The 23,052-nt window shown below is 42.8% G+C and overlaps 1 protein-coding gene across 1 annotated transcript; it reads right to left on the reverse strand.

Annotated features, from left to right (window-relative positions):
• Window positions 1–5,278: 5,278 nt before the first annotated feature.
• On the reverse strand, window positions 5,279–11,652 carry LOC143934972 (uncharacterized). The gene is made up of 5 exons (XM_077458519.1): window positions 11,136–11,652; window positions 10,662–10,745; window positions 8,715–8,864; window positions 8,453–8,626; window positions 5,279–5,495 (listed from the first exon to the last, which is right to left on the reverse strand). Exons 1-5 carry the CDS (start codon window positions 11,313–11,315, stop codon window positions 5,286–5,288), a joined length of 798 nt encoding a protein of 265 aa, XP_077314645.1. The 5' UTR covers window positions 11,316–11,652; the 3' UTR covers window positions 5,279–5,285.
• Window positions 11,653–23,052: the final 11,400 nt, after the last annotated feature.

Genomic DNA, 23,052 nt, shown 5'->3' on the forward strand with positions numbered 1-23,052 from the left:
AAGATGGCCATGTGTCAAGAAGTGCAGCAAAGTCACTTCTCTTCAGGAAAAACATCAGAGACAGGCTGATCTTCTGCAAAGGTCCATGAATTATATGGCTGAGGACTGGGGTAAAGTCATTTTCTCTGATGAGTCCCCTTTCCGATTGTTTGGGACATCCGGAAAAAACCTTGTCTGGAGAAGAAAGGGTGAGCACTACCATCAGTCCTGTGTCATGCCAACAGTAAAGCATCATGAGACCATTCAGGTGGGGGTGTTACGTCTAAGCCAAGTGAGTGGTTTCACTCAAAATTTTGCCTTAGAACACAGCCAAGAATAAAGAATTGTACAAAAACATCCTCAGAAAGCAACTTCTCCCAACCATCCAAGAACAAGTTGAGGAACGATGCCTTTTCCAGAATGATGGAACACCTTGCTATAAGACAAAAGTGATAACTAAGTGGCTTGGAGAACAAATCATCAAATATTTGGGTCCATAGCCAGGAAACTCCTCAGGCCTTAATCCCATTGAAAACTTGTGGTCAATCCTCGATGCGAATGAGCAAAAAAAAACATAAATTCTGACAAACTCCAAGCATTGATAATACAAGAATAGGCTGCCATCAGCCAGGATGTGGTCCAGAAGTTGATTGTCAGCACGCCAGGGAGAATTGCAGAGGTCTTCAAAAAGAAGGGTCAACACTGCAAATATTGACTCTTTGCATAAACTTCATGTAATTGTCAATAAAAGCCTTTGACACTTATGAAATGCTTGTAATTATACTTCTGTATATCATAGTAACATCTGACAAAAAGATCTAAAAACACTTCTGCTTCAGCAGACTTTGTGAAAACGAATATTTGTGTCATTCTCAAAACGTTTGGCCGCTACTGTATATAAACAAGAAGATGTAGTGGAGTCGGGAGGATGGCTCTTACCTGTGTCTTTTGGATTGCTCTGTAGACTTGGTCCTTGTTCTCTTTGGTCTTTGCAGTGTCCTCAGGATTCTGGTCCTGTTTGGTCCTTGCAGTGTTCTGAGCTCCATCTTCCCAGCTCCGCTCTTATACACCCAGAGGGAACCCATTACTAGATATCATAGAAGTGAATCTAGGATCTTCCTGAGCTGTTTTACTTTCCCTTCTCCAAATTTTCTCGTGAAGATGTTTTCGCATCTGCGGAGCCCTCTAGTGGTATTTTCATTTATTAATCTTTGTGTACGGAGACGTACTGTCCAGGAATTCCCACAAAGCCGTGACAACATGTCTGTATACTGAGTGCGATTCCTGATCTGCTGGATCTAAATAATCTGATATAAAAAAAAGATTATATGTGTAGCGGGGCGCCCCTTTACTCCTGATGCTCAGATGCAGGATCAGACCCCTTTAAAGGAGAACTCCAAGGAAAGAAAGTTTATTTAAAGTCACCTGGGTAACAAATAGTTAAATATAGTGCTGTGTGCTACCTGCTGGAGGACTGACTATTCTTTACAATTTACACTTTTATTCTTGCACGGAAGTATGGAATCCATTCACAGACTACAAAGCTTTCTTATATGGAAGAAGGTGGCGGGGGGGGGGGGGGTGCATTAAAAGATCCCAAAGCCTCCTGTTGGAAAGTGAAACAAAGTTATATTTCTCAAAACAAATAAAAGTTTAAATTGTAAAGAACATTGTGTGGCCCAGGAGGTGGCATACCCACAACTTGTTCCCAAGAGAGATAAGGTTCCTTACTTCCTGCTCTATGCAGCTCAGAAAGGCCTTATCTGATGAGGTAGATGGCAACTGATTTGCAACCAGGTGAGAGGCTCTCCATTGTCAGAATCGGTGTGCGGATAACCAGGCCAGAGCCTAATAGCGCACGGCTTCTCCAGCAGACCCAGCTACTGTGGGGAGCACCTCCCTAATTACTACCACAGTACTGCAATTTTGGTGGGGTGGCTCTTTGTCCTCAGGTCTGGGATCCCTCTAGATCAGGGGTAGGGAACCTTTTTGGCTGAGAGAGCCATGAACGCCACATATTTTAAAATGTAATTCCACAAGAGCCATACAATATGTTTAAAACTATTTTATTTTTATTTTTTATCGATTAATCGACTAATTTCAATTATAACTGTAATATCCAAGTCATCTCCCCCACTGTAATATCCTCATCTCCCTTATGATCGTCTGCTTGCTTACCACTACACAGGCAGGCAGATCCACGAGCAGTTGAGGCGGGTGATGATGACGTCAGCGTGCCGCTCACCTAGGCAGCCGCCGGGTGTACCAAGATGGCCGCAGCTCCTGGGGCTAGGCCTAAGCTGCGGCTTTTCCTATGGGCTCAATCCACAGATCAGCACACCACGCAATCCGCAGATTGAGAGGTGAGAGCCAGATGCAGCCATCAAAAGAGCCACATCTGGCTCGCGAGCCATAGGTTCCCTACCCCTGCTCTAGATGTTCACCAGAGATATCCTGGACTTTGTTTGAATAAAATCGAATAAAATAGAAAGAATATAACCATCTTCTGAAATTCAAATTTCAAATAGAATAAATTAGAATTCTAATACAATAGAAAAGAATAGAATAATAATAATAATAATAATAAAAAAAATAGAAAAGAAAACAATAGAATTGTCCGATTGGACACTGCAATCCCTGATGACTTTCTGTGGCCATCTTGGTTGGGACAGCCCTTTTAAATAGAGGCTCCTACAGCTGTTTGGCACAGATTGTGTTAGTGGATAGTGTATGGACAGGAACCCACTTTGTCAGGGAGAGAGGGTGAGTGTTAATGAAAGGTTCCAGTGCAGGGAGGGCAAGTGTCTGGATAATACATTACACCCTCAAAACACAGGTCTCCACAATTGGCACTGCAGATGTTCCTACTTGCTCTATTGCTGCCAGCACCTCCTACCCTGTCAGTAGCCAGCTCTCCAGCAGATGCTGTCCTGGTAAAGTGGGACTTGTCTGTGTTGTGACCACTGTGCCTGAAGATATACTGCTCTAGTGCCAGGACATTCCAGATCAAGCTGGCTTATCTACACTGCTATTTCCGCCTGCGCTATAAGGAGTGCACTAGCACACTATTAGGAACTGTTATTGCCTGTGTTACCCCAAGTGTTGTGTCTTTACTGCTCTGTAATGCGCATGTTGCCATTAGAGAATTTACTAGTGTTTCATTACATTGAATACCCTACTACTAGCCCTGTCCACATACTGCTCACTATAATACCCTCTGCACTTCTTTCGTGTACATTCTACCTCAGGGATCTACAACTAGCAAACCACCAACTGTTGCAAAACTAAAAGCCCCATCATGCCTCTGCCTCTGCGTGTCATGCTTGTCATGCTTGCGGCGTGTCAGTCTTGCTATGCCTCCATGGGACTTGCCTCCATGGGACTTGCCTCCATGGGACTTGTAGTTCTGCAACAGCTGGATGTCCGCTAATTGCATATCCCTGTTCTACCTGCTCTCATTCTCTCCGCACCCCTTTCCTGTTCAGTTTTCAACATTGTTTGTGTATGAATACAATGTCCATTTGTATTTTGAGCAACAACTACATGCGCCAGTAGTTTGTAGTTGCATCCATGGTATGATCTATGTCTTTTGCCTGAATAAAGTTCCTGTTTCCTGTCTGCAGTTAAGCAGCGAATCCCGTGTGGACTGTGCACGGTCTGTTCTGTAGGGCTATATACAGAATTTATAATATGCTATTGTCTGTTCTAAAAGGGGTAACATATTTGCTAGTTCATTATAAAATGATCTACACAGCCCAGCCCTGACCATGAAAATGTTACAATTATTCTGTCATTTCCATCCTCACTCTTCCTTCTATTCTGTTCTTTGGTAAACGCCACCATTTATTTCATAAAAGAAAAGCAGAAGTGCACACCAGGAGACCACTATATCTGTTTAATAGGCTTCAGCTTCAACTCCTGTCAAGTCATGCCCCTCCAACACATTTCACCTGATCATGGGTTTAGTCATAGAGACCATGAAGGGGTAAAATGCATTAGAGTACGTGGTTTGGGAGGAGACGAAGTTGAAGCCTACTTGACACATATAGAACCGGGCGGTCTCCCTTTGTGCCTTTCTTTTTCCCTTTAAAGCCAGCACCCAGCAGTGTTTGTAATCACCAGGCCGAACACTGTTGGAGCTACACTTTTTGTTGTATTGGGTTACCATTTATTTCATATTGTAGTAAGTATATTATTGTCCCCCACTCAACAACTCTTAGCCCTTGTACACACGGTCGGAGAATCCGTCGGAATGTGTCCTATCGGACCGTGTCGTCGGATAATCCGACTCTGTGTGGTATGCATCGGACTGATTCCGTCGGAATATCCGTCGGACCCAATTTTCCAACATGTTGGAAATATTTCCCGACCAACTGGTTCGATCGGACATACTCCGATCATGTGTAGAGAATTTTGATCGGACCAAGTGCCACGCATGCTCAGATCAAATTCCTACATCAAAGCTATTGGCTACTAGCCTGAATGTAGTCCCATCGTAACGAAATTACGTCATCACATTCTGAAAAATCTGATTTTTTCGCCAACTTTGTCCGACCGTGTGTATGCAACAGTTTCAGACAAGATCCGACGGACAAAATCCGACGGGCAAAATCCGACGGATTTGGTTGTGGAAATCTCCGACCGTGTGTACAGGGGCTTGGAAATATTTCCCGACCAACTGGGCCGATCGGACATACTCCGATCATGTGTAGAGAATTTTGATCGGACCAAGTGCCACGCATGCTCAGATCAAATTCCTACTTCAAAGCTATTGGCTACTAGCCTGAATGTAGACCCATCGTAACGAAATTACGTCATCACGTTCTGAAAGATCGGATTTTTTTGCCAACTTTGTCCGACTGTGTGTATGCAACAGTTTCGGACAAGACAGACAAAATCCAACGGGCAAAATCCGACGGATTTGGTTGTGGAAATCTCCGACCATGTGTACAGGGGCTTAGCCATCATCTTCTCGCTACACTTAGTTGCTCTGTGTCCTTTCCTGTCAAATATATTTCTTATCTCGGGTTGCCATAGTGACAACCCTGACTACCCCATCATTAACCCACCCTGAAATAGATAAATTACATTCTCCATTTCTCTTTCTCCATTTTCATTAACGTAATTACAGGACAGAAGTCAGAAAATGTGAAAAAAATAACATTTTTTTATTAATCCATTGTAAATATAAAACGACTTTTACAATATAAATAAATATAAAAATACATAATATAATAAATACATTATACATAAATATATAAAAATAAATAAATAATTATTTCTATTCAGTGAACTTGGTCACACGGTTAGGAAAGACTTCTCAGTAGGTGTAATCTTCTCATGCGAGACGAGAGCTGACTGGACAGCAGGAGATTCCTCTGGATTTCAGCATTGACCGCTCTCCGGGCACACACCTTGTTGTCCTGTGGAAAGGGGTAAATGTTAGTGTGTGTATGAGGAAGCCATAGAGCCTTAGACAGAAAGATAAGCCAATGGATAATCTGTTGATAAAACACCTATTTGCGAACGATCTGGGAACCACCAGCTATCGTCTTTTTTTTTTTTTTTATTCTTTATTTAAGGGTATGCAACAGAACACAGTAGTATGACATGACAACACAGTCCTGACAAAGAATGTCAGCAGTTACCAGATGGAATTGGAAAAAACATACATTAGTTGTCATTAATCAAACTATATACGTTATGTCAATTTGGTGCTAAATCGTGTTTAACAAGTCAGGGTCATGTTCAATACCAAGTAAGTGGATCCCATGTACATACTAAGAGGATCAGAGCACGTATCAATTGTAAAGTAAAGGCAAGCCATAACCATCTTCAAAAAGGGGGCACCCCGCTCAGCTAAAAAATAAATAAAATAATGGCGTACCATGTGGTCGGTGCATACCAAAAGGCATTTTCGGGTGTTTTTTAAAAGAAGAAAGGTGGACACATTAAGTGTCTAAAGAGGGAGGAAGATAGAAGAAAAGAAGAACGAGAAAAAGGAGGCAGAAAAAATAATAAAAGGGGGTGGGTTAAGGGAACCTCTGTGGGGTTGAAAGCAAAAGGAACCAAGCTTCCAGAACTGAATACCTTTCAGATAGTTAAAAAAATGCTAAATATTCATCCGAAAAATTAAACATGTCCCAATACAGCCAGTGCGTATTGTGTTCCTCTGTCTTATCTCTGAGGACCACAGCGAGGTGTTCCATCTGTTGGATATCGTTCACCCTGGCAAACCACTGTGTTATAAGTGGTGGGGTTTGTTGTTTCCACATACTGGGAATACATGCTCTAGTGGCATTCAAAAGATGCTTCAGCAAGGATTTATGGTATTTCTTAGGCCGCGTACACACGCGCGGACTGTTCGCCCAACTTTGTCCGTCCAACAGTTTCGGCAAACAGTCCGCTCAAACTTAGCATGGACGGACATGGCCACACACGACGGACGAACAGTTTGCTGAAACCGTGCGCGATGACGTGAACGGCACGTACGACGGGACGAAAAATACGACGTCCTATACACTGCATTATAGCTTTCGGCGTGAAAATCCTTTCTGAGCATGCGCGCAACTTTGTTTGACGAACAAGCCTACACACGAGCGGACTGTTCGCTGAAACAAGGTTTCAGCGGACAGTTTTACGGAATTTCCGAAAAACCTTGTCCGTCAAACTGTCCGCTGAAACTGTCCGCTGAAAGCCCACACACGAGCGGACTGTCCGCCCAAACACTGTTCAGCGGACAAAGTTGGGCGAACAGTCCGCGCGTGTGTACGCGGCCTTACTCGACGTAGGAGTCAAATTAGGAAAGCACTGCAGCAGGGTTGTGAAAGAAAGATTAGTCTGTAAGTTTGTGCATGATTTGCAATACCTGTTGCCAGAAGGGGCAAATCATTGGACAGTCCCAGAAAATGTGAAATATTGTGCAGTTCTGGGTGCCACATTTCCAATGTAATGGGCTGTGTAATACAGCAGGGGTCCGGTACCAGCCCTTCAAAATTTTGTAAGAGCTCTCTTGATATTTGCTACAAAGGAAAGATTTGTGAGCAAAAAAATTATATTCGGTTCTTTTGATCTTCTGAAAATGTGAAGTTTAGGTCTCTTTCCCATTTGAACAAATATGGTGGGTCTTGCTGAGACGTGACTGTGAGTAAAATGCAGTAGGAAACAAAGAGAGATTTCTGAATAGGCCCTTCTCCCAAACAAAGGTCTTCAAATGAAGAAGGTTGTCTTCGAAACCCAAAATGATTGGGAAGGGATCAAAGGAAGTAGGTTACTTGTAACATTTTCCACTAGCCCAGAACTGAGTAGTTGAAAGAACCAAACAGTTCTGATGGGCAGATCCAACCAGATGGGCCAAGGAAGGATGAAGCTCTGACTAGGTTCAGATCATGTTGGAGTTGAAAGGCTCTATCAGTCAGACCCGGAGCGAAGTCTGGGTGACCAATGACGGGAGTCAATGGCGAGGGAAAGCTGGAGGTTGATGCCAGTTTGTAATATCTAGAAAGTTCTATCAAGGTGGATTCAATCAAGGAATGGGGAGGTGCTACTCGAGAGTATGGTGGACTGCTGTCCAAGGAAGGCCAGCTAAGGGGGGAGTCACCGATTCTTGTTACAAAGACACCCAAAGTTTGTGAAAAGCATGTCTACACCAATCGACCACGCTGGTCATATGGACAGCCATACAGTATAAGGCAGGGTCTGGGAGTGCGACACCACCCCTGAGCTTAGATCTCTGCAAGAGTGTCCGCTTGAGATGGTAAGGTTTACCTTGCCAAACATATCGGATAAAGGCTGCTCTGATCTTTCAAGAAAACTCTTGTGGCAGTTTGATCGGCAAAGCTTGCAGGAGACATAAGAGACGCAGCGTGATGTTAATTTTTATGACATTACATCTGCCCAAACCAAGAGACTGCCAAGGATTTCCATTTCTCTAAATCTGCAGAGAGGGTAGCCAATAAAAGTTGGAAATGATATTGGAAAATAAGTTGAAGATTGGAAAGAATTCTAGTGCCCAGGTACTGGATGGCTTGGGGGGCCCATCGAAAAGGGAAATTACCACTGAGGTGAGAAATGGACTAAGGTAGGAGGTTAACGCTGAGAGCCTCTGATTTTTGTAGATTAACTTTAAAGTCTGATAATTCTCCATAAGCACGTATTTCAAATAAGAGAACTGGTAAGGATACAAGTGGAATTGATAAATAGAACAAAAAATCATCCGCGTAAGCAGCGACTTTGTGATGGTACGTACTAGTTTCAAGACCACTAGCGTCTGTGTTTTTCCGAATGTGCTGCAACAAAGGTTCCAATGAGAGAATGAATAGGAGTGGAGAGAGCGGACAGCCCTGTCTTGTTCCATTACCAATCTCAGAGGATTTGGAGACTACCCCATTCACTTTGACCGTGGCTGTGGGATGTTCTTTTTTTTTTTTTTTAAATGAGGATTTAATTATCATATGCTGTTTTCAACCCCCACCTGAAGTGTTGTTTTCACATCAGAGACACTCCCCTGAGGATCTATGAAAAAGTGACCTTTTAATGGGTGAAAAGGAGGAGGATGACTTACTTGCTCCTCTAGGATTCTCTGCAGTATGATGAATTGTTGGCTGATTCCTTGTATGAAGAGCTGGTTCTCTGCTCCCTCTGGGATCTGGAAGATAGAAAACATTTGTTTATAACTTTTCCTGTATTTAATGGCCTGGGGGAAGGAGAAGGTTGAAGGTCACTTGGAAACTTACACAGTCAGACAGCTGCTGCTCCTGGTAATAGAGGAGCTCCTGAAGCCTCTCCCAGGCTGGCCAGTGGTAGTCCAACTTCTCCTCATATCTCCTATAGAACTGGATGGTTTGATTGGCAACTTCACGCACAGCGATGGCCGCTGACTCAACCTGAAAAAATTCATACATCAGTACCACTTCACAGCAGAGAGCTAGTATTATTACAATGTGATTAGCTTATTTCTCATCTAGGTGAACCATTGTTTTACTTTTGGATAGAGCTAGAAATTTTGTCAGGCTTTGTTGCTGAATGTCAGAGTTTCTCAAGCAGGGTTCCATGGACCTCCAGGGTTCTTCATAAGGTTGCTAGGAGTTCCTTGAACCTTGAGAAATGTCTGTCTCTCAGACAAGTTCCCACTGACAAATTTATCTTTTTAGCTATCTGTAATGCCGCGTACACACGATCGGATCATCCGGCGGACTTAGAAAGAAGTCTTGACTCAAAATTGTCCGCCGGACTGCCGTCTGTGTGCTAGTCCACCGGACTTTTGAAATGAACGGACTTGCCCACACACGGAGAAAAGTCTGTTCATTTTGAACGTGGCTCCCGGTAGACGGAACTAGCGAAGGAAGTCAACGTCGCCGCTTCCATCGGAGAGATTGACACCTCGCTAGCCCCGTCACCTGGTATGGATTTAAAGGGAAAGCCCTATGCCGAAAAAATGGCGGGGGGTCCCCCCAAAGTCCATAGCAGACCCTTATCCGAGCATGCAGCCCGGCTGGTCAGGAAAGGGGGTGGGGACGAGCGAGCACCCTCCCACCCCAAAGCACCTTGTCCCCATGTTGATGAAGATGAGGGCTTCTTCCTGACAACCCTGGCCGTTGGTTGTCAGGGTCTGTGGGTGGGGGCCTTATCAGATAAGGGTCAGCGTAGGGGTTCCACTTTAAGTCTATACCAGGTGACTGGGCTAGCGAGGTGCCAATTTTGCCGATGGAGGCGGCGACATTGACCTTCTTCGCTAGTTCCATCTACCTGGAGCCACGTTCAAAATTAGTCCATTCATTTCAAAAGTCTGGCGGACGTCCGCCATAGTCCGGCGGCTTGTCCGCCAGACCTAGTCCGCCGGAAAAGTCCGGTCGTGTGTGGGCAGGTCCACTCGTTCGGAAAGTCCGGTGGACCTCTGCAAAGTCCGGTGGGTTGTCCACCGGACTGTCTGATCGTGTGTACGCGGCATAAGAGGTAATTCCTCCCAATGAGTGTAAGGAACATGCTTCCCACTGATCATCACAGCAATGCATCTAGTCATTTTTAGCAGAGGTTTCCTGAGCTTGGAAAGTTATTCTAATGCCCTGTACACACGATCGGACATTCCGACAACAAAATCCATGGATTTTTTTCAGACAGATGTTGGCTCAAACTTGTCTTGCATACACACGGTCACACAAATCTAGTCAGAAATGCCGAACGTCAAGAACGCAGTGATGTACCACACGTATTACGAGCCAAGAAAAATGAAGTTCAATAGCCAGTGCAGCTCTTCTTCTTAATTCCGAGCATGCGTGGCACTGTGTGCGTCGGAATTGTGTACACGTGATCAGAATTTCCATCAACGGATTTTGTTGTCGGAAAATTTAACTTAAAACGTGTGCCTGGAGTTAGGCTAACAATTTACTGAACTTGCTATAAAGTACATAGGTTCCTCCAGAAAAAAAGTGCATTCTGGGAAAATTCATATTTGAAATGGTAGGCCCATTAGTGCTTTATCCACTTTGCTATCAAAATATCACAAAAAACTTTTTTGGCAGTATTAATACTGGTCTTTCCCATCCAGGTGGGTCTCATCAGCTTTGGAAATTAATTTATTTTATCTACAACCAGCCAGTCCTCCATTCTTATTATCGTCTTCATATGATGAGCTCAACTGTCTAGAGTTTGTGAAAGAGCTCTCAATATGGAGTTTCACTTACCTTAGAGATACTGTAGAGATGCTTGATATCGGGGACACTGAAGTTACTATTGAAACAAACTACAGGAGAATCTTCAGCCGGAATCTGTAATGTACAGTATGATAGATTTACCTTTTTGGTACATTTTATGTCCACAGTGGCATAAAAATATACAACATGATCAAGAAGAAGAAGAAGTGAAGTTCATGACAAGCATTAAGAGAGGAGAGGAATGGCATGGTGGCATCCCACCTTCTGGTTGTACAGGAAGACCAGTGACCCCCATGATTAGGGTGGACAGACCAGAGGTGGCATGAACCTCCAATTTATGGCTTTAAATAGCCAAGGAAAGCCAGGACCCGTATGGGACTGTAGAGAGCAGATGTAGGTGTTGGGTGATTATAGCCTTTGGATTTGTGAGCACACTAAAGATACATAGATGAGACCCCAAATCATAAAGATGGACAAAGCAGAAGAAAACTGTCTTGGACTCACCATCTGCTTAAAGTTTTGCAGAATCTGTCTGTTCACCACTTCTTGGTTTCGATGGAGCCATTTGCAGCTTTGAGCAGAGACAATGGAGGTGAGGCTCACTAAAATGAGAATTGTCCAGGAATATGTGGTGGTCATTGTGGCTGGGAAAGAAAACATAATATATAAATATAAGAATATCATATTAACGTATACAGTATATAAAAAAGAAGATGTAGTGGAGTCGGGAGGATGGCTCTTACCTATGTCTCTTAGATTGCTCTGTAGACTTTGTCCTTTTTCTCTTTGGTCTTTGCAGTGTCCTCAGGATTCTGGTCCTGTTTGGTCCTTGCAGTGTTCTGAGCTCCATCTTCTCCTCTCCGCTCTTATACACCCAGAGGGAACTCGTTGCTAGATATCATAGAAGTGAATCTGGGATCTTCCTGAGCTGTTCTACTTTCCCTTCTCTAAATTTTTGTCAAGATGTTTTCACATCTGCGGAGCCCTCTAGTGGTTTCTTAATTTATTAATCTTTGTGTACGGAGACGTACCGTCAAGGAAGTCCCACAAAGACGTGACAACATGTCTGTATACTGAGTGCGATTCCTGATCTGTTGTAAAAGGTTAAATGTGTAGCGGGGCGCCCCTTTACTCCCGATGCTCAGATGCAGGCGCAGGCCCCTTTAAAGGAGAACTCCAGGGGCAGAAAGTTTATTTAAAATCAGCTGGGTGACAAATAGTTAAATGTAGTGCTGTGTGCTACCTGGTGGAGGACTGGTTGTTCTCTACAATTTACGCTTTTATTCTTTTTTATTATTTATTATTATACAAGATTTATATAGTGCCAGCATTTTGCGCAGTGCTTTACAACCTGAGGACAGACAGTACAGTTACAATACGATTCAATACAGGATGAATCAGAGGGCCCTGCTCCTCAGAGCTTACAATCTAGCCAGGAAGTATGGAATCCATTCACAGAATACAAAGCCTCCTGGTCATGGAAGAAAGGGGGTGGACAGTGCATTATAAGAGCTCAAAGCCTCCTGTTTGAAAGTAAAAAAAATTAAGTTATATTTCCCCAAAATTAAGAAAAGTTTCAATTGTAAAGAATAGTGTGTGACCCAGGAAGTGGCATACCCACAACCCACAGTGGCAATACCCTCAGCAGCTCAGAAAGGCCTGATCTGATGAGGTAGATGACAACTGATTTGCAGCCAGGTGAGAGGCTCTCCATTGTCAGAATCGGCGTGCGGATAACCAGGCCAGAGCCTAATAGCCCACAGCTCCTCCAGAAGACCCAGCTACTGTGAGGGGCACCTCCCTAATTACTACCATAGTACTGCAGTTTTAGCGGGGTGGCTCTATGTCCTCAATTATGGGATCCCTCTATATCAGGGGTCTCCAAACTTTCTAGACAAAGTGCCAGTTTACTGTCCTTCAGACTTAAGGGGGGCTGGACTATGATCATTGGGAGTAGAAAAGGTCCCGACGTTCGTGGGAATAAACCATTCCGCATCGTTGGTGTCAGTGGGAGGAATTGTGCCCCATCGTTGGTGTCAGTGGGAGGAATTATGCCCCATTGTTGGTGTCAGTGGGAGGAATTGTGCCCCATTGATGGTGGCATTGGGAGGAATTGTGCCCCATTGTTGGTGGCAGTGGGAGGAATTATGCCCCATTGTTGGTGTCAGTGGGAGGAATTGTGCCCCATTGATGGTGGCATTGGGAGGAATTGTGCCCCATTGTTGGTGGCAGTGGGAGGAATTATGCCCCATTGTTGGTGTCAGTGGGAGGAATTGTGCCCCATTGATGGTGACATTGGGAGGAATTGTGCCCCATTGTTGGTGGCAGTGGGAGGAATTGTGCCCCATTGTTGGTGTCAGTGGGAGGAATTGTGCCCCGTCGGTGTCAGTGGGAGGAAATGTGCCCCATTGTTGGTGTCAGTGGGAGGAATTGTGCCCCATCGTTGGTGTCATTGGGAGGAAGTCTGCCCCTTCATTGGTGTCAGTGGGGGAATCCTGTCCTATTTTTGGTATCAGTGGATGAAAATAGTGCCCCAATGGCCACATAAAAGCAAGCAAAGGGCCGCATCTGGCCCCCGGACCACAGTTTGGAGGCCACTTTATGTTCACGAGAGCTATTCTGGACTTCACTTGAATAAAATTGAAAATAAAAATTGAAATAATATAACCATCTTCTGAAATTCAAATTTCAAATGGAATAAATTTGAATTATAGAATACAATAGAAAATAATAGAATTGAAAAGAATAGAAAATAAAAGAATATAATTAAAAAACAATGGAATAAAAAGAATATAACCATTTACAAAAATATGAATAAAATAAATATGAATTTGAATAAAATTTGAAAAATTAGAATCGAACATAAAAGAATAGAATTTACTAGAATAGGAAAGAAAATAATAGAATAGAAAGAATATAACCATCTTTTGAAGTTTTAATAGAATACATTCAAATTAGAATAGAATAGAATGGAATAGAAAATAAAATAATAGAGTAGAAATTAATAGAATAGATAAAGCAATAGAAAAGAATAGAATGAAAAATAACAATATAACCGTTTTCCGAAAATTCCAATTATTTTTTTTTTGTAAAATCTTTTTTATTGAGTTTTTCATTGGCATACAAACTTGCCCACGCAGGGGCCAAACATTACCCACACAGGGGCAAACCTTCTGATGCAGCAACAGGCCACAGAAGGACACATCACATAGTACACAGTCTGCCTCTGAGGCAGCAACAGACCGCAACAGGGCAGATCAACACAAACATAACCTTATCTATCTATACCCCAATGTGGGAAGAGGTTATTTCAGGAGATTCTGTGCTCAGTGTTATAATGACAGGATAATGTGACATAGGAGTATTTGGGTCAATCTATAATCATACTATAGCCCGAAAATTCAAATTTTAAATAGAATAGAAAAGAATAGAATAGAAAATAAAAGAATAGAATAGAAAAAAAACAATAGAATAGAAAGAATACAAATTACAAAATTTGAATTTCAAATTAAATCAATTTGATTTCTAATAAAATTCCATTTAAATGTAATTCAGTTCGAATTGGAGTTTTCTGAATTCGGTCAAATTGAGTAAAATTCGTCAGAATTCGAAAAATTTGAATCGACGCGAATAAACAAAACAAACTCCGAAAACAAATGAAAATAATTTACCGAAACAATTTTTTTAAAAATTTTTTTTCATTTTACACATGTCTACTGGATATTACCATACACCACGAGTCATCATAGAATTCTACCCCCAGACCCAGCCATGGTTATGTCATTATTATCTATGTGTTTTTGTAACCACTGCAGTGTTCTGTGCTCTGCTCTCCTCTCCTGTACCGTCTGCCCTCTGTCAAACCAACTGCACTCCTCCTCTGTATGATCTGATATTCTGTCCACCATCATACCCTCTGAACTCCTCTCCGGAAACATACTGTCAACTGTAATACCTTCTGCACCTCAACAGGTGGCACTTGCCACTATACTGAGGAAGTGGAGATCCAGAGGGATATTTTCTCTCTGGAGCCTCCGTACATGTCACAGGGAGAGCAGCTGTCCGATTGGACGCTGCAATCCCTGATGACGTCCTGAGGCCATCTTGGATGGGGCAGCCCTTTCAAATAGAGGACCGTTCATGGTTTTGGCGCACATTCTGCGAGTGGATAGTGTAGGGATATGGACCCGCTGTCAGGGAGGGAGTCTGAGTGTTAGGGAAAGGTTCCAGCGCAGGGAGGGCAAGAGTAAGGGTAGTGCATTACACCCTCAAGACACAAGAACTCCAGAATTGCCCCTGCAGATGTTCCTATTTTCTCTATTGCTGCCAGCGCCTCCTACCCTGCCAGTCACCAACTCTCCAGCAGATGCTGTCCTGGTAAAGTGGGCCTTGTCTGTATTGTGACCACTGTGCCTGAAGATATACTGCTCTAATGCTGTGTTCTAGGGCCAGGACATTCCAGATCAAGCTGGCTTATCTACACTGCTATTTCCACCTGTGCCATAAGGACTGAACCAGCACACTATTAGGAACTGTATTTCCCCTAGTGCTAGTGCTTCATTACATTGGATACCCTAATACTGGCCCCGTCCACATACTGCCCACTGTATTACCCTCTGCACTTCTCTTCTCTATATTCTGCCTGCTCTCATTCTCTCCGCACCCCTTTCCTGTTCAGTTTTCAGCATTGTTTGTGTTGGAATTCAATGTCCATTTGTATTTTGTGCAACAACTACTTCAGCCAGTAGAGGGCAGTATTTATAAGTTTGTAGCTGCATCTATGGTATGCTCTATGTGCTTTCCCTGAATAAAGTTCCTGTTTCCTGTCTGCAGTTAAGCAGGAAAGCCCATGTGGACTGTCTGTTCTGTAGGGCTATATACAGAATTTATTATATGCTATTGTCTGTTCTGGAAGGGGTAACGTTTTTGCTAGTTCAGTAACAAAAACACCTACACAGCCCAGCCCTGACCATGAAAATGTTACAATTATTCTGTCATTTCCATCCTCACCCTTCATTCTGTTCTGTTCTTTGTTAAATGCTACCATGTATTTCATGAAAGAAAAGTAGAAGCGCACACCACGAGACCACTGGGTTCTGCATCTGTCAAATAGGCTTCAGCCTCATCTCCTCCAGAGCCATGCCCCGCCAACGCATTTCATCTTATCATAGGCTTATGCCGTGTACACACGGTCGTACTTTCCGGCAGAAAAAGTCCGGCGGAATCATTTCATCGGATATTCCGATCGTGTGTGGGCTTCAGCTGACTTTTTTTTTTCGAAAATTCTGACGGACCTATAAATAGAACATGTTTTAAATTTTTCCAGCGGAATCAATTTCTATTGGGAAAACCGTTCCTCTGCATCCTGTTCCGACAGACCAAAATTGACGCATGGGCAGCTATTGGCTACTGAACTTCCTTTTTCTAGTGCCGTCGTACGTGTTGTACGTCACCGCGTTCTAAACGACCGGTCTTTGCGGTGAACGTGTGTAGGCAAGTCCATTTCAGTGGAACTTCAGCGGAACTCAGTCGGAAAAACCGTCAGAGTTTTCTTCTGACGAAAAAAAACGGTCCTGTGTACGTGGCATTAGTCATAGAGGCCATGAAGGGGTAAAATGTGTTAGGGAGTGTACCTTGATGAGAGAAAAAGCTGAAGCCTACTTGCCTATGGGTGGTTTCCTGGTGTGCTCTTCTACTTTTTTTTTAATAGATATCCTATTGGGTAAAACGGGCACTTTTGAAGCCAGTACCCAGCAGTGTTTGGAATCACCGGGCTGAACACTGTGGGGCTTGGAGCGGCACTTTTTGTTGTATTGGGTTACCATTTATTTCATATTGTAGTAAGTATATTATTGTATCTCATTCTACAGCTATTAGGCAAAATCTTCTGACTACACTGAGTTCCACTGTGTCCTTTCCTGACCAATATATTTCTTATTTTGGGGTGCCATAGTGACACCCCTCATTACCCCATCATTAACCCATCCTGAAATACATAAGTTACATTTCTCTTTCTCCATTTCCATTTACGTAATTACAGGACAGAAGTCAGAAAATTTGAAATATTGTTTTTTATTAATCCATTGTAAATATAAAACTACATTTATAATATAAATAAATATAAAAATACATAAATAAATGCATAATACATAAATATATAAAAATATATAAAAAAATTAAAAAATATATAATAATAAATATAAAAATATATAAAAATAAATAAATAAATATTTCTATTCAGTGAACTTGGTCACATGGTTAGGAAAGACTTCTCAGTAGGTGTAATCTTCTCATGCCAGACGAGAGCTGACTGGCCAGCAGGAGATTCCTCTGGATTTCTGTATTGACCGCTCTCTGGGCACACACCTTGTCGTCCTGTGAAAAGGGGTAAATGTTAGTGTGTGTATGAGGAAGCCATAGAGCCTTAAGCCCCATACACACTATCAGATTTTCTGTTGATTTTTGTCTTCAGATTTATCAAAACCATATAACATGAGGTCAAACCTTAGCAGTTTCAATTTGTATGCAATCAGGTAGGATCTTGCACTACATGGTTTTGGTAAATCTGAAGACAAAAATCTGCAGAAAATCTGATAGTGTGTATTGGGGCTTTAGACAGACAGATAAGCCAATGGATAAGCTGTTGATAACATCTATTTACAAATGATCTGTGAACCGCCAGCTATAGCATCTTCTCAGTTTTTTTGAAAAGGAGGATTTAATTATCGTATGCTGTTTTCTTCCCCAACCTAAAGTGTTGTTTTCACATCAGAGACCCTCCCCTGAGGATCTATGAACAATGGATCTTTTAATGGGTGAAAAGGAGCAGGGTGACTTACTTGCTCCTCTAGAATTCTCTGCAGGGTGATGAATTGTTGGCTGATTCCTTGTACGAAGAGCTGGTTCTCTGCTCCCTCTGGGATCTAGAAGATAGAAACATTTGTATATAACTCTCCTGTCTTTAATAGCCTGGGGGGAAGAGTATGTTGGGGGTCACTTGGACACTTACACAGTCAGACAGCTGCTGCTCCTGGTAATAGAGGAGCTCCTGAATCCTCTCCCAGGCAGGCCAGTGGTAGTCCAACTTCTCCTCATATCTCCTATAGAACTGGATGATTTGGTTGGCGACTTCACGCACAGCGATGGCCGCGGACTCAACCTGGAAAATATTAAACATTAATACCACTTCAGAGCAGAGAGCGAGTATTATTACAATGTGATTAGCTCATTTCTCATATAAATGAACTATTGTTTTACTTCTGGATAGAGCTAGAAATTGTTTCAGGCTTTGTTGCTGAATGTCAGAGTTTCTCAACCAGGGTTCCATGGACCTCTAGGGTTCCTCAAGAGGTTGCTAGGGGTTCCTTGAGCCATGAGAAATATCTGCCTCTCAGATAAGTTCCCACTGACAAATTGATCTTTTTAGCTATCTATATCTGAGTTAATTCCTCCGAATGACCACAACTGTAAGGAACATTCTTCCCACTGACCATCACAGTGATGCATTTAGACATTTTTTAGCAGGGGGCTACATTTTTGAGCCTGGGAAGTTATTTGCCCTATGTTTTTATCTTTGATAAACGGGGTCAGGAAATTAGGATAGCTGAAGAAATTGTTTTGTTGCTTTCTGTGTCCCCATTGTAAGGACAATGTAACGTCTCCCTGTAACTCTTGGTCACATTTTTAATCAGATGTCACCAGGACAGTCAGTGTATGGACTCTCATCAATGGGGATCCAGACAATAATGAACACATGAAATAGGTTCTAACCTTTTATCCAGTTCACCTAAACTTAAAATGTGTATCTGGAGTTAGGCTAAAACTTTACTGAACTTACTACAAAGCTCATAGGTTCCTCCAAAATAAAGTGCATTCTGGGAAAATTCTAAGCCCCTTAGTGTTTTATCCACTGTGCACCTAAAACATCACAAAACTTTTGGGCACTATTGATAATACTGGTCCTCCCCATCCAGGTGGATCTGATTAGCTTTGGAAGTGAATTTCTTTTAACCTACAGCCAGCCAGTCCCCCGTTTTTCTTGTCTTCTTTATATGATGAGCCCAACTGTCTTGAGTTTATGAAAGAGCTCCCAATATGGTGCTTCACTTACCTTAGAGATGTTATAGAGATGCTTGATATCGGGGACACTGAAGTTATTATTGAGACAAACGCCAGAAGAATCTTCAGCCAGAATCTGTAATGTACAATATGATAGATGTACTCTTTTTGGTACATTTGATGTTCACAGTGGCATTAAAATATACAACACGATCGAGAAGAAGAAGTGAAGCTCATGATGAGCATGTAGAGAGGAGTGGAATGGCATGGTGGCATCCCACCTTCTGGCTGTACACGAAGACCAGTGACCCCCATGATTGGGGTGGACAGACCAGAGGTGGCATGGACCTCCATTTATGGCTTTACATAGTAGTGGAAAGCCAGGACCCCAATGGGGCTGTAGAGAGCAGAAGTAAGGGTTGGGTAATTACAGCATTTGAGTACACTAAAAATACATAGATGAGACACCGAATGGCAAGGATGGACAAAGCAGAAGAAAACTGTCTGGGACTCACCATCTGCTTAAAGTTTTGTAAAATCTGTCTGTTCACCACTTCTTGGTTTCTATGGAGCCATTTGCAGCTTTGAGTAGAGACAATGGAGGTGAGGCTCATGAAGATGAGAATTGTCCAGGAATATGTGGTGGTCATTGTGACTGGGAAAAAATTAATGTATATAAATATATTATTATTAAATTATTAAATAAATTATATACTAATATACAGTATATATACTGTGTATATATATATATATATATATATATATATATATATATATATATATATATATAATATATTTCATAAGATGTAGGGGAGCAGGGAGGATGGCTCTTACCTTTTTCTCTTGGATTGCTCTGTAGACTTTCTCCTTTTTCTCTTGGGTCTTTGCAGTGTCCTCGGGATTCTGGTCCTGCTTGGTCCTTGGAATGTTCTGAGCTCCATCTTCTCTGCTCCGCTCTTATACCCTGAGAGGGAAATCCTTACTAGATATCACAAAAATTAAATCTGTGAATCTGGGTTCTTCCTGAGCAGTTTTGATTTCCCTTCTCCAAACTTTTTGTCAAGATGTTTTCACATCTGCGGAGACCTCTAGTGGTCTTTTCGTTTATTCATCTTCCTGTACGGAGACGTACTGAAATCTCTCCAACTGAACCGCAATTTCTGCTTCTCTGTCCAGGAAGTCCTACAAAACCGTGACAACATGTCTGTATACTGAGTTCCTTATCTGCTCTATCTGAATAATCTGATCTAAATAAGATTAAATCATATCATTCTCTGCAGCTAATACCTTTTGTACCACCACCCCCTCCCTTTAGAATGTAAGCTCTACGAGCAGGGCCCTCCTGTACCTTTTGTATTGTACTGTAATTGTGTTGTCCCCCCCATACATTGTAAAGCGATGCGTAAACTGTTGGCGCTATATAAATCGTGTATAATAATAATATAATAATAATAAGATTAGATGTGTAGTAGAGCGCCCCTTTACCACGATGCTCAGATGCAGGTGTAAGCCCCTTTAAAGGAAAACTCAAACTCTTTACTTTCCTCCCACAGCAGCTATGAAAAGCCACATGTGAGGACGTAAAGGAGCTTGAAATTGATTTGCAGCCAAGTTAGAGGCCCTGCATTGCCAAAAGCAGCGTGCAAGCAGTCGGACCACAGCCTACCGGCTTCTCCAGAAGGTCCCCATGACTAAGCTCGGGGGGGGGGGGGAAAGCGAAACATGTTGGGGGTGTAGACTGGTTGGGGTCCAGGCTGAGTTTGCTACTCTCAACACTACTATAGGATCATACGGATGTAAGGCATCAGGGATCACTGCTTTCCTCTACCGTGAGCTATAGTAGGAGCGGGAACGGGCTCCTTCCCTTGCCAGCACTCCCAGTGGTGAAGGTCTAAGAACCTACATACACATCCCATATCAGCTAAGCCTGAGCGGCACACTAAGAAACACTATGGGCTTCTCCAGAAGAGCCAGCTACTGTGGGGAGCACCCCTTCTCCGTTTTCTTCCAGAGTACTGCAGGTTTAGGGGGTGTCAAGATGTTTTGTCTATGGTAATCCCTCCAGCTGTTCACCTGTGTTATCATCATCGCTATCCTGGACCTCAATGAGAGGCATGTTATCCAACTACCTTATTGCCACATTACAATAGAATTTTTAAATTACATTTTTGTTTCTCAGATGCAGGTGCAAGCCCCTTTAAAGGAAAACTCAAAGGAAAAAAGTTTATATAAAATCAGCTGGGTAAAACTTAAATGTAATGGATTGTGCTACCTCCTGGATGACTGACTGTTCTTTACAATTTACAGCCTATTCTTGTCAGGAGGTATAGAACCATTTCACAGAATACAAAGCCTTCTGTGAATGGAAAGGGGAGAAGAGGGTGGACAATGTGACTTGTGTGTAAGCCCTTGTACACACGATCGGATATTCCGATGGACAATGTCCGATAGGACCGTGTTGTCGGATAATCCGACAGTGTGTGGGCTCCATCGGACTGTTTCCGTCGGAGTATCCGACGGACCAAGTTTTCCAACTGGGCTATAAAATTTTCCGACAACATGATCCGATCGGACTTTGTTCGATCATGTGTAGAGAATTCCTATTGGACAAAGTGCCACGCATGCTCAGATCAAATCCCTGGACCAAAGCTATTGGCTACTAGCCTGAACATAGTCCCATCGTAATTAAATTACGTCATCACGTTCTGAACGATCGGATTTTCCGACAACTTTGTCCGACCGTGTGTATGCAACAGTTTCGGACAAAATCCAACGGATTTGGTTGTCAGAATGTCCGACCGTGTGTACAAGGGCTAAAAGAGCATGACGTCTCCTGCTGGAAAGTGAAGCAAAAGTTATATTTTCTAGAATGAATAAAAGTGTAGAACAGCCAGCAAATCCGGGAGGTGGCATACTCCCAACTCGTGCTCAGGAAAGATAAGGTTCTTTACTTTCCTCCCACAGCAGCTATGAAAAGCCACATCTGAGGAGGTAAAGGTAGCTTGAAATTGATTTGCAGCCAGGTTGGAGGCCCTGCATTGCCAAAATCAGCGTGCAAGCAGCCGGACCACAGCCTAACGGCTTCTCCAGAAGGTCCCCATGACTAAGCTCGGGGGGGGGGGGGGGGGACGAAACATGTTGAGGGTGTAGTAGACTGGTTGGGGTCCAGGCTGAGTTTGCTACTCTCATCACTACTATAGGATCATACGGATGTACGGCATCAGGGATCACCGCTTTCCTCTTCCTTGAGCTATAGTAGGAGCAGGACCAGGCTCCTTCCCTTGCCAGCACTCCCAGTGGTGGAAGTGGAAGAACCTTCATACACATCCCATATCAGCTAAGCCTGAGCGGCACACAAAGAAACACTATGGGCTTCTCCAGAAGAGCCAGCTACTGTGGGGAGCACCCCTTCTCCGTTTGCTTCCAGAGTACGAGAGGTGATCAAAGAGTAAATCTTCTTTGATCGCCTCTATGGCCTTAGAGGACCGGAGAGACGTCTTGAATTTTTTTATTTTATTTTTTTAAGCAAAAGATTTTTTTTTATTTTTTTTTATCTGTTTGCTTTTAAAGGTAAAGAAGGGATTTTGGTCTTTTTGACCCCCAATCTCTCTATAAAGAGGACCTGTCATCCTTATTTTTATTACAAGGGATATTTACATTCCTTGTAATAGGAATAAAAGTGAACAAAAAAAATGAAAGGGACAGTGTTAAAATAAAAAGTAAAAAAAATAAGACAAAAAAATGAAGAGGCTCGCTTACAGAAGCGAACGCATATGTAGTTCACGCATATGAAACGGTATTTCGCACCACACATGTGAGGTATCACCACGAACGATAGAAATTCTAGTACTAAACCTCCTCTGTAACTCTAAACAGGCAACCTGTAAAAGTGTTTAAAGTGTCGCCTATGGATATCTTTAAGTACCAACGTTTGTTGCCATTCCACAAACGTGCACAATTCTAAAGTGTGACACGTTAGGTGTCTAGTTACTCGGTGTAACATCGTCTATCACATTTTATAAAAAAAAGTGGGGTATATATTGTGAATTTTTTTTATTTAACCACTTAAGGACCGCCCCACGTACATATACTGCGGCAGGGTAGCTCTTAAGTGCAAAATGACTTACCTGTATGTGATATCTCTTCTCTGCTCTGGGACACGCGCGTCCCGTGGTGATTGGACACAGCAGGAGCCAATCAGCGGGTTTGCTAGAGAGGCAGAACCGGCTGTCTGCCTATGTAAACAAGGCAGACCATCGTTCTGTCAGAGAGGGAGAGAGAGCTTTTGTGCTCCTGCTAATCAGGAACACAGATGCCTCTCTTCCTCCAGTCAGTCCATCCCCCACACAGAAAGCATTCCCTA

The sequence above is a fragment of the Lithobates pipiens genome, unplaced genomic scaffold, assembly GCF_037356315.1.
Source record: "Lithobates pipiens isolate NorthernLeopardFrog02 unplaced genomic scaffold, aLitPip1_a1.2 Scaffold_28, whole genome shotgun sequence".
NCBI lineage: Eukaryota > Metazoa > Chordata > Amphibia > Anura > Ranidae > Lithobates > Lithobates pipiens.